The 12,610-nt window shown below is 35.7% G+C and overlaps 1 protein-coding gene across 1 annotated transcript in view; it reads right to left on the minus strand.

Moving 5' to 3' along the window:
- The window catches only part of EXOC2 (exocyst complex component 2), a 125,263-nt gene that overhangs the window by 55,748 nt on the left and 56,905 nt on the right, over window positions 1–12,610 (minus strand). The window contains exons 12-13 of the mRNA XM_021544771.2: window positions 3,660–3,785; window positions 377–501 (exon numbers count right to left, since the gene is read on the minus strand). Coding sequence (XP_021400446.1) covers window positions 377–501; window positions 3,660–3,785 — 251 coding nt within the window. The remainder of the gene's footprint in view (window positions 1–376; window positions 502–3,659; window positions 3,786–12,610) is intronic.

Consider the following 12,610-nt stretch of genomic DNA (forward strand, 5'->3'; position numbering starts at 1 on the left):
TCTGGTCTTGAACTTAACCTCACTTCCAAATACTTAAAATTCAAGAAATGAGTGCTCCTTTTCCAAAGAAAGGAAACAATATTTTTTCTGTATGACTCTGCCTTTTACACATCATGCAATGTGTTATTTCTTCAGATCACCAGTGAAGGGCCAGCTATGAGTAAGAGGTGAAAGTACACAGATATTATTTAGTCCAGCAACTGGAACACAGACAGTCACACACACAATCCCCACTGTCAGAATTTAATGTAATTCCACTGTAGAAAAATCTTTTACTAAAAGAATTTGTTACTTCTACCAGTGAAATATAATACTTCAAATATTATTATTACAGGCCTTTGTTACTTATAAGTCCTTTATATAGAAGAATCCATACCTCACTGAATAAACTTCCATTCACATAGGAAACCCAGAGCTTCCAGAAGTTGGGCAGCTGACTTACAACAAGTTTTGTCAACTTTTCAACAAATACAACTTGCTGAGGAGCTTTGTATCGCCAAGCTAAAAGGGGAAGAGAGGATGGAAAAAGCAACATTAACATTTTTAAAAATAACAGGAATGTACTACAAGCTCGCTGCTGCACTGTATTACACAAGTGACTATACAGTATATATAAAACCTTTTGGGTAAAAATAAAAAAAAATTAAAGCCTAGTCCATATACGTGTACACAACCTGTATGCATACAAGCTTTCTTCTCCTCTCGTATGCTAACAAGGTGCCAGCACTGTGACAGTATCTACCGAATAGTTTCCCCTTGTGGGGGTATCTAAAGCAATCCACCTAAAGATTGTCCATTCAGTCTTCTGTCTTCAAACCTCTCTAAAATGTAAGGTAATGTGAAAGCAATCAAGGCATTAGAAAAGTTTCTTAATGAAATCTTGGCAACTTTTTTCAGTTTCCTCTGAAATGGGTGAAAGGGAGTAAAGAGAAAACAGAACAGAGGCAGATGTAATCCTTAACACAGAAAATAAAGGAAACCTTGTAAAATATTCTTCCACAAACATCTAGATTCTCTGTTGATACCTCCATGATTAGAATGGTTTAAAAAAACAGGGTATCAACACAATGATAAGAGACTTGTATTTCACTTCAGGAATTACAGTCTGCTTTGGAACACTTGGACAAAGAGATCATATATTTTTTTAAAAACCCCAAAACAAATCACCAAAGCCCCCACAAGAGTTTAAAACTACATGTTTGTTGATGTGGTGTTTATGTATGAGCTCAGATCTTGTACAAATGATCAATTTGAGACTATGATATCAGCCTATGTAACACTGGAAATGCAGAAAAATGTTGCATGAAACAGCACTTCTTGCATCTACTTTGCTACAGAGTATTGCCTACACACAACAGGAATTCACCAGTTAGGCAAAAAATTATCACATTACATAATAGCACATTACATACTAGTAGGCTTCACCAGAGCCTCACTATTTTATTATGTTTGTAGACAGTCTTGAGTCTCCTTGAACTACAGCATACCTTCAGCAGCTTCCATTTGTCGAGGTGTGGATCATGTATTGCTCTGCTTCTTTACTGGAGAATAAAACATCTGCCCTACCCATTTCTTCTCATGGCCAAAAAGTTTAGGCATTTTGATTTAGTATTCAAAAATAAAATCATAATGGAAGCCCAAAATTTGGAAAGAGGGTCTGACATAACTCAAGCGCAAATGTGCTGAGAGTTATATATCTATTTAGGAGACATGAAAACGTCAGAGGTCTATAGAAAAGCTCCTAGTGTGGACACAGCTGAAATACTTTCACCGGCTTGGTTCATGACTGCCAGAGAACTGGTCAAGACTCAGTGGCAGAAAAACTTTCATTAACAAGCTGTGACTATGCTGTGCCAACAGAGCTACAGCAGCAGAGGCTCTGTAACTTCTACAAACACCAACTTCTAATGAAAAAAAATTCAGTTCCTTTGAGAAACCATTGCATCTTTGCAAAAAGCTCCAACACCAATCTAAGGTTATAACCACGGATGTCTGTTGGTAACTGAAAAATACTGGCAAGATTTATTTCATCTATGAAATCCTTTTCTCCTTGAGGATGCATATTTCAGATTTAGTCCCAAGCCTGCAGACAGCAGATACCTCTTAGAATAAGCTACTGCACATCAATATCAAAAGATTCTGGCCACAAATTCAGGATATTTTTACTTTGTTACTAGAGAAAGATCCAATCTATATTTTATTCCATTGATTTTATTATAATCTCTGCTATAACAATCTAAAGAGGAAACTAGAGGTTTTGTCTGTTGTTGATATATTCTCATGAACATATGCTCAAGCAAGAGCTGAATGTTATTTGAATGCTACAGTTTTGAATTCATAGTAGTTTCTTTAACCAATATCTTGGACAATCACTGTCAAACATATTGGAGAAAAAAAACCCCAGATACACCAAATCACCAAAAAAGTCCTGAGATACCATTCCTTAAATTTACCCAAAACTAAAAAGATCCACAAACAAACTGAAAACAGAACACACCACAGCACATTTGGAATTGCAGCTCTTGCACAGGCATCCTAAATTGTAGGTCTGCTTTGTCTCTCCATTCAGAGAACAAGGATGGCAAAGCTATTAGTGGTCATATGCACCTAAGCACCAAAGAACTCAACTCAGATGCATCTATTATTGGGATGGATTATTATACTGCTCCAATTCTCCAGTTTTCCTTTGAATCTTGGTTTAAATTGGTTTCTACAGACCATGAAAAATTTGCTGCAAATTTACATTTTTCAGTTTGTAAAAGGTAACAGATACGTAACTAAGATTTTCAAAACAAAATAATCCAAGTGGAATTGTCAGCCATATATGCAATTAAGTCCCTGCTCATGCAAAAGAATTCAAACAACTTAAAAATAAACTGGATTTTGGGTGTTGCTTGCTACATTAAGTGTGGCATTCATATTAATAGTGGATGGTATTCCACTAATTCCACTAAAAACCATCAGCAATTTAGTGTTTTGCTTTGTAACACATAGTTAATAACCTCCATGCAAGGCTTTGGGCTGAGAAGTGACAAGGGTAACACTAAGACAGCTATTTCAGTAAAGAATGATCTAGTCTGTGAAAAGCATGTTTTCTGTCTCCTGTGATGTCACCATTGAAAGATTCTTGAGAAGAAGTTGTTTGGATAAGGGTATTGATGACACAACACAGAAGGCCTCAGCCAGTTGTGGATAGACAGACTACTTGAGCTAAGTCAAACATTTTGTTTCCCCTTTTGGGTTTAAAGCATTAGAGAGCCAGATATGTGAAGGCACAGAAATGTGCAATTGCAAGGATAACCATCAGCTCAGCAAACATACAAAAGGTATAACAAGCAAAACGAAGTAGACAGTAGGTGGCTATGTATGCAAGAGAGAAGATTTGGTCTTGTAGAAAAAAATACTTTTACTACTTTAACTACATTCTAAGAAACAAACTTTGAACTTGAATTTGAATTTTATGAACTGCTCTTTGCTTGCAGAAAACATGGATGACTTCTTTAGTAAGGAACAGTGGTGTATAAGAAGAAAGAATTGTATTTTGTAACAATCCAAAACAAGCGCACAGTATGTAGGTTTTTGTTTGGGATTTTTGACTACACTACACAGTGGACAGTGGGGCCTGCAGCTTTTTTTTTTCAAATAGAACAGATGCCTACCATCATCTCGGCCAGACTGAAAGCTGCTGCCCCTTTTCAGCGAAGCGGTCTGACTGAGGTGGCCGATTGGCGATGGACGCACATCACTGTCCAGGTCCAGCATGGGGCTGTGGAGCAATGCGTTGCCTGGGCAGAGGGGAAAAAACCCAAAAGTTAGAATAATTTTGCACATCAGTTGACATGAAATTGTATGCTGCATGTGGAATTCTAATTTAATTCAGTGATACAAATGTTATCTTGAAAAAACATTCTTAGTCTTGCTTTATTTAGACTCTTCTTTCACCTGTATCAATGCTATTCAATACCACCACTACTGACTCCTGTAGCAAAGCCAAAACCACAAGTACCACAGGGAAAATGCCATTCTTTGGACTGTATCTTTCTCTGTTTATAATTAATGGCCTAAGTAACAAGTAAATTAACAAGTTGCTTGAAAGCCATGGATAAAAATTTATTTATGCCATTAGTGAAATTGCCCATGCTTTTTTTCCTGGTGTATATCCTAAATACACTTTTCAATAGCAAAAGTTTCTTTTGTGTCTAGCTGAAGCAGTTAAAGACAGAGTGTTCAACTATTACTTAGCTGTTTTGCCTCTACAAAGTTCAGGTAGAAAGAATCCATCATCAGGAATCAGATAAACTAATGGCATGTTTCCTTTGTAAATGTCCTTATTTATACATAATTACAAACCCACAAAATATTTTCCAGTGTATCAAACAATTATTTTTTGTGTGCCTGTCCATATGTAGGTCACTACTCACAAGTCTAAGCGAGGATCTAATCTGATGGAGGTAGATACTTGGAGTCTAACATGCATTTTGAAAACCAAACATATAAGAATAAGAGGACTATAAGTTTTAGATGTAGTGTGACACTGTCAATAACTTTTAAAAAGTCTAAATTGCTGCTTTATGCACTTCATGTATAGTGTAATTTCTGAAAGTAGTCATCAAAAACTACTTCAGCATTGCTCAACTGAGCTGTAACAAGTCAACTTAAATCAATCAATATTCCCAGAACTATAGAACATTCCAGGTTGGAAGGGATCTCAGAAGATCATTTAGCCCAACCTTTAATGGGAAAGGGAGCCAGGGTAAGATTATCTAGCACTCTGTCCAATGTTGAAAACCTCCAATGATGGCAGCTGTACAATGTCACTCGGGAGCTTACTTCAGTGATTGATTGTTCTCAATGCAAAAAAATATTTTCTTATACTGAGATGAAACCACCCCTGATAATTAATGCTGCATTTTTGTAGTGAGAATCCCAGCATTTGAGTTTATACTGTTACCTTTTCCATTGATACCTACATTCACTTAAAATAACAGGAAGGTCACAGAGGATGACTACCAGCTGTAACACTGAAATACTCAGATTCAAGAGTAACACAAAGCAAAAACTATTCAAAGCACATTTATTCTGGTGTTAGAGCAGCATGGCAGAAAAAAGTATACCTAATCCTTTTACTTCAATAGCTGGGGCTTAAAGAGCAATATAAAGTATTGTGAAACTTATCACAAACTTCCAATAGGTGACAGTATTGGGTTTTAGTTCATTTTGAAGGACGCTCTTTCTCTTATAATTCTTTAAAGGCTTTTAAAGAAATTTGCTATGGCCTATCACAGCAGCATTATCATTACCAGAATAACTGTCAGTTCTTCCACTCATCATCTTACTGTTCATGGTATAAGACACATAAGTAAATAAATCCAATTAGCTGCATCATTCACAATTGTGACTGACACACTGTATTAACTGACTCAGTGAACTCAGCCTTCCTGTCTTCAGGCTGTGCTATGATTCTGTTCACTGTATAACTCCTACACCACTTACTAAACACAACTCATCTTTATGATGGCTTTAAAACTGGTGAGTTTTCAGCAACAGAATCTGTTGCAGTGATTTAAGTGCATTACCCACTGTTACCACAGACAAGATCTACAGTGAGTTTGAACAAGAATTTGTGGAAAGATTTTTCCTTTTGAAAAAACTAAAAATGCACAATAATGAGAAAGTAAAAAACCAAAGCTCTGCAGTAATCTGCATCCAGGAAGACAACCCAGCCATCTTACAGAATTAAGTAAAACAAAACCAAATTAATTCCTCTTCAGATCAAAAAATACATATATTCATTATCTTACAGAAATTCTACACAGAATAAAAATAAAATAGTAGAAGACCCTGAGAAAATTTAAGTGTCTCACATAATTCCTGGGATTTCAGGAACATTTGAGCGAGATTCAACATATTTGCATTTTATTTGGAAAAAAAAATTATGTCAAGAAGGCTAAGTATAAATTGTCACAGGCATTGCTATTTAAAACATATTTTATTAAAAAATTTAAAACACCAGCAAGAGTGTAACAGTGATATTTTCACAAAAGCTACAACAAAAAAATCACTCTGATCTCTCTTCATAGAATTTAAGTCCTCAGCTTTCAGACAGTGTGTTAATAATATAGGGTATATCTTGTAAAGAGATGGTCTCTAAAAATGACAGTGCCAAATTAAGAAAAACAGACACTTACCAAAACACGTTAATGTGGATTAGCTCAATTAAAACCACTTGCTCTAGGTAGCTATATTGCTGCTGATGCACTAAGCCCATGCAGCCTGAATGGTTTATACATTCACCAGTAACAGAAAACATGTAAAGAATACTCTCTTGTTCCACCAGAAAAAACACATCATCAGTTTGCTGGCGTACCAGGAAAAGAAAGTTTAACATGAACTAATTTCTTAATTGGTTGTCTAGCATTACAAGCAAGTATAACACAGCAGCAGGGAACTACAACAGCACATATACCCTCAGGACTAATAAACATCTGGACTACATTAGCAAAGCTGATCTTGCTCTCACCCTACCAGAAGATAGCGCTTGAAGACTGCACACTAGCACATAAATCTTGTAAAAAAAGTCAAGAGCTAACTTACAAACAATTTTTCTTCTATCCCAACTTGTTCCCTCTCTGGAGCCAGCAGCTTAAATTTAGCAGCATAATGCAATACAATGAATTAATACTAGTATGTACTGCAGACAATAATATTTATAAACCTAAATAAACTAACCAAATAATAATTTACTGCCCACTCAGTATTTGATTTGTGTACTATTTTTACATTCCTAGATCCTAAATGTAGGACAGCAACAATTTAAAGTTTTGAGAAATTAAATTTTTACTGTGCTAACAGGTTTCAAAGAAGTATAAACAAGATGAAAAAAATATTCCCGGTAGATCTTTACTTTTAAAAAATACACTGCATCTTTGAAGCTATAAAAGTTCTTTTTTCCAAAATACATGGAGAATTATCTGTCAGTGACTCCAGTGCCAAGTGTATATTTTACCAAGGAAACAGAGGAAAAAAAATGTACTGCATTCTCTTCTTCTACCCAACAGTAATGACAAAACAAAAGTATAATTAACACTTATTACATTTACAACTATCTAATCATGAGAAGATCAAATATGAAGTTTTAAGGATCTCAGTACTGTTTTTTGTGCACATATATTTTGAATGTGCATTCAGAGGATGTGTGAAATAAAAATGTCAGTGCTTTTGTTCATCCCTCTTCTGTTCTAGTGCAGTAAGATCTCACCAAAATAAGAATCTAAAGAACACAGCAGAAGCACAGTTCTTTTTGATATAATTTCTCTAACTTTCTGTAAATGAAAAGCCACCTGTGCTCACCCCTAACTGCAGGTTAATCATACTATAGGGTACTTCTGTTCCTATAGTACCTATAGCTCATGTACATACCCGACCTCATTTTTTCAATTGCTACCTGCAAACTCGTGGCAAGCAGTGCATTACAACCTCCATTAAAAAGAAAACACACATGACATTCGCCTAAAATAAATTTTTCCATTATATACAAACCAGTAAATGATTTAAAATGTTAAAAGCTGCTTTACCTTCATATTCCCAAACTATTACCAAACTGAGTATAAAAATTGTTCTGCAATATCCATTGCTCCACAACTGTCTGGGTTTCTTCCTCCCTCTGAGGTCTGGCAGGCAGAGGTTTCTCAAAGGAGTCACACATCTCTTGCCTCGTTCGATAATCCAGTCTCAGCCACTGCAATTCTGCCAGCTTGGTGCATCAATTGCATGACTTCCAGGAAAGATTTTTACACAAGCTACTGGTGATCAGGGAATTAATATTGTGCCAGTACTGCCTTCAGTGACAGAAAATTGTTAACAAGTGACCAACCTTAGGTTAAGTAATGGTTCAGTGAGATTTTCCATGTAAAGTCAAATGTCAGTCATTACACAGACTTACTCACATTCAACACCTACATGTACATACAACACATACATTATGTATGTGAGCGAGATTTATTAAGAAAAAAAAAGACTCTACAAGATGTGCAACCAGGTGAATACAGCTCCTGTGTTTTCTCACCCATTATGTATCTCACAGTGAATTTTCTCACAGGCTACAATAGCGAGAGAAGGCTGATCTACAGCCTCCTGACTCTCTGAAGGGCAGCAGACTTCCTCACCAGCCTCAAACACCTTTGAACACTTTTTCCTGTGCACAGCGGGCCCTTGTCCTGTGCTACAGCCTGACCACCCACTGCTGCTTGTTGACCAAACACACAGTGCCTGGAGCCTGCACCAACCAGGATAAGATTCCTTTCAAGGACACCGCAGTAAGAATTTCAATTTGTCTAGGCAAGAAATTAGGCAAGCAGGAGAAATTACTGAAAAATTAACCTGCAAAGCAGATGAATAACTGCATTTTATTCTTTTTCTTAAGTACATTTTTGTTCTTACCTTACATTTTATAGTGATCAAGAAGAAAATGGATTGTTTTGCTATAAAAAAAGATGACCATGGGAGATTAAAATTGATAGACAAAAAATATTTTGGGAAATATTTTTAAATGAATGCTTTTTTAAATTGTAAGGCTAGTCTTCATTGTTATAAATGCATTTATAATGAAACTGTTTTTCACTTTACTACAAAACGGGTAACTGAGCCTATTCTAGTGATGTTTTAAGTATTTCACAGCCTAAGGATATAACTTAATGTCAGCCCTTCAGACCAAAATATTCTGAAACAAGAGCCAAGCATTTTAGTTCAGCAGATAAATAAAAATTACTTCATTTTACTAGCTCCAGCAGACATCAAGATCATCAGCACTTTTGGAAAAACTCACTTTTATCCCTGAAAAAGTACTGAACACTGAAGCACATACAAAGGTAAAATGCTGGCCACTGAAGAATTTTAATCTATATTCATTCACAATAATTTTTAAAATTTTGGTTTTAAGCTACCTGAGTTGTTTTTTAATCCCAACAGCTACTCTCTTTATAGTACTTTAGTATTTGTTAAAGTATTACATAAAATAAGAATCCCCCCCCGCCCCGCAAACTTCTGAACATGCTGGATTCTATTAAAATTACTAAATTATAGCAAACTTGCAAATACAGGTAATAAAGGAGGAAAATGAATCTGCTGTTAATTTTTGTACTGATCAATTTTTATTCTTGCTTTCTTGTTTTTTTTTGTTTTTTTTTTTTTTGTTTTTTTTTGTTTTTTTTAATTAATAACCCATTAAAGGTTTGCTTGACATCTGCTGTCAAAAGGGTATTTCTGCTATGGACAGGGGATGTGGTTTAGACATGAAATGGCTCCCAGCTGCAAGAATTCTTCTTCCAGATGTACAGTAAGCAAAGGCAATGGAAGAGAACCAGCTGCTAGGATAACAAATTGAAAAGGCCCTTTTGACACAAGCCTTGCCGGCCTGTCTGATCTAACAAAGATGGATCATTCATTGCAAGGTGAATAGAATCTCAGTGTGGCACAGAAAAAAAAATCAACATGGTCTAAGCATCCATTTCTCTCTTTCACACCAAGTACAGCTGCTGTTACTCTGGCACAGAAAAACCCTGCAGAATTTTCTACAGTATCTGGAGAGCTCTGCATCATACTCAATGCTGCAAAAAAATACAGTTTTTTCAGCAATAAGAACTAAAAAAAAAAAAATAATAAAAACAAAATCACAGTGACTGTACTATCATACTCCTGTTTGGAGAGCTGGCTCAACATTGGGAACTTTAATAGGTTGTGTATTATATATTTTGCAAACCAAATGGCAGCAGAAAGATCACACTACAACCATGTCAGTGTTTCCATTTACAGCTTTGGTTTCTAATCAGGTTAGCTATTAACAGGTAGCTTTTTTCAATAATATTACATAAAATCTCAAAGATTTGTATCACAGATGAGTGATTTAGGTCACTCAAAGAATCACCATCAAAGGTATTGGCAAAAGTGGTTTTAATAAAAATTTGTAGGAGTGAGACTTGACAAAGTTTGGAAATTAAGGAAAGAAATTAAAGATTTCTCAGCCAGTTTGATGATAACTGGATGGGAGTCCATATCCATTTTAGCTCAGAGGATCAGGAAACCTACTGAGCCACTATTAAAGTCTAAGCAAATAACCATTGGCCATACAGAAAACAGTCTTAACCTCCACAGCTTCTATCCCTTATACTCACATTAAGAATCCCATTGCTTAATTCCTTTTGGCTATCTGCCCAGTGCCTCAGAAAAATTTTAAACTAAACCTCATTTATTTACATTTATTTTCATGTCATTTTATGTCATTATGTTCTCCATATTTCCTGCACTCCAACAAATCTGGGAAGCATAAACTGTAGTGAAAAACTACAATTATGCTTTAATAATCGAGAAATTGCCAAGTATAGTTGCAATTTAAAAATATGTAAAACCTTAACTGTAGGAAACCAGTTAGTATCCAGGTACCAGAACTGGAAGTCTCTAGATGTCTACAAACCATAAGATCATAGGTCAAAAGCAGCAATTAGGGCTTTAGCTAATACAAGCCATAAAATACCAGCACAATTCAGTTTACCATTCAAATATTTCCTACTAGAGATCTAATAAATAATGTTTTGGGTGAGTTTATGCTCTTCCATGGTAGTCTTCATATTTTTAGCCTGAAAAAACACTTTCTCAATTTTTTTCTATCTCATGCATATCCTTAACGTATCTACATACTAAGTAACATCAGCAAACTGGCTTTACCTACTTGAAGTCCTCCCAGTGGACAAAACAGTGGATATGACTGGATAGATAACACTAATTCATCTATGCTTCAGGAAAACTTCATAACCATTAAAAAATGTTTCAAAAACAATCAAGGATCACAACTGCCTATTCCATGAGTAAGGCATATAGCATTTTAAGTTTTCTATTTAATGCTATAAATCCATATATTTAGGAGCACTACTACATAAGCAGAACTAGAGGTCCAGCCAATTGCACATGGGTCCCACACCTACAATTGCACCTTTAATGAAAGAATCTGATCATTAGAGAAACAGGAGAATGCCTTAATTACAAGGACAGGGGCATGGGAGCTTTATGATTTGGGCATCCCCTGTACTGCCTCACTATGCTTCTGGCAATGCTGTTTGGGTCTTTTTGTCCTGGCTACTTATACTTCAGCAGAGGAGAAATTCTGATCTGCTCTCTTAACTGCACTTTCAGTCACTCCTTAAAACATGTTGCCTTGAAGTCAAGCAGTCTCTTATAATATGAATATCCCATGCCTGCATTTTTTTTCACCTCATAAATGAGGAAGGTCTGCCATAGCGAGAAACAAGCTAAAGGCAATGATGGGTGAGTAACAACAGCCATATCTTAGCACATAATGAAACATTGATCTACATAATGCAAGGTTAATCAGCAAACCAACATGGTTGTTTAGACTGAGGGAAACACTACATCCATACACATACAAGGGTTATTCCTCAAGGGAAATAATACACTCCAAAATGCTGCTGTGAAGTACTTAATACACAGGACTTGAGAGAATTCCCTGTCCTACTTGTACTCATTTGAAATAAATGCAACCAATTAGATCAGACTATAATAGATGATCAATGCCTATTAAAATAAAAGGAAAGACTCAATTAAACAGTTTGCTGTTGGCAGTTGTCAGTTTTTTAAGTCACAATACCAAATTATTTGACAAAGCTTAGCACAGCTGGATATGCTCTTTCAGTTTTTGGAAAGAAAATTAACACAAACTGGATTAACTGGAAACAGACAGTATTGGAAACACACAGGATTTCTGCTGACCCCTGAAATAAAATCTGAGAAAGAACTCCATGATTATTACAGTCGTGTAAACTTGCCACAGTTTCTTCTTACAGGTTGCATCAGAGACTGCACCACGCTATGATATTAAATGACACTTTGCACATCTAGGATGCAAGTCCCAGTTGCTGAGCATTTCTTACAAAATGGAGTTAATCTCTGATAATATATAAGCCCAGAGGTTTTTAAAAAAATTTCTTGTGATAGTAGAGAAGGATTCACACTTAAATCAAAAATACATACTTAGATATCAACCTAAAACAAATATGTATTTAAATGTATCTTTAATACACAAAGTTCTGATAGCACATTCCAACACCTTGGCATCTAAATGAACTCACTCTTGTCCTTCAATTTGGAGACAAGAGGGCAATCATCAGGTGAGGGACCCAAGAGAGGATGTAGAAAACTAGACTTACTTCTTGTCAGTATTGGGGATTTTTCCTGATTGCCATTACTATTGGCCTGGATAAGTTAAAACCTCTTACAGACAACAGGCAAAGATGTAATTTCTATATAAGAAAATGAAATTATTTTGGTTGTAATCACTAATGGGTCAGCCTTCTAGTTGTGTGGAGACAACTGGAACAATTTTTTCCCATATAATACAGTGTTGACTTATACTAGTGACTGAATTTGGAGTAAGTTCTCAGAATTTGTTTACGATTGTGTTTTAGCTAGTTTAACAAATAATTACAGTTTAAGCTTTCCCTTCCTGAATACATTATGGCCAGCAAATAAATTCTTTGACAAAACTTGCAGTTTGACAATCATCTGCAAAAATCCTGTCCAGAATGTCTAAAGGTTTAAAACA

This window comes from Lonchura striata, chromosome 1 (genome assembly GCF_046129695.1).
Source record: "Lonchura striata isolate bLonStr1 chromosome 1, bLonStr1.mat, whole genome shotgun sequence".
Classification (NCBI taxonomy): Eukaryota; Metazoa; Chordata; class Aves; order Passeriformes; family Estrildidae; genus Lonchura; species Lonchura striata.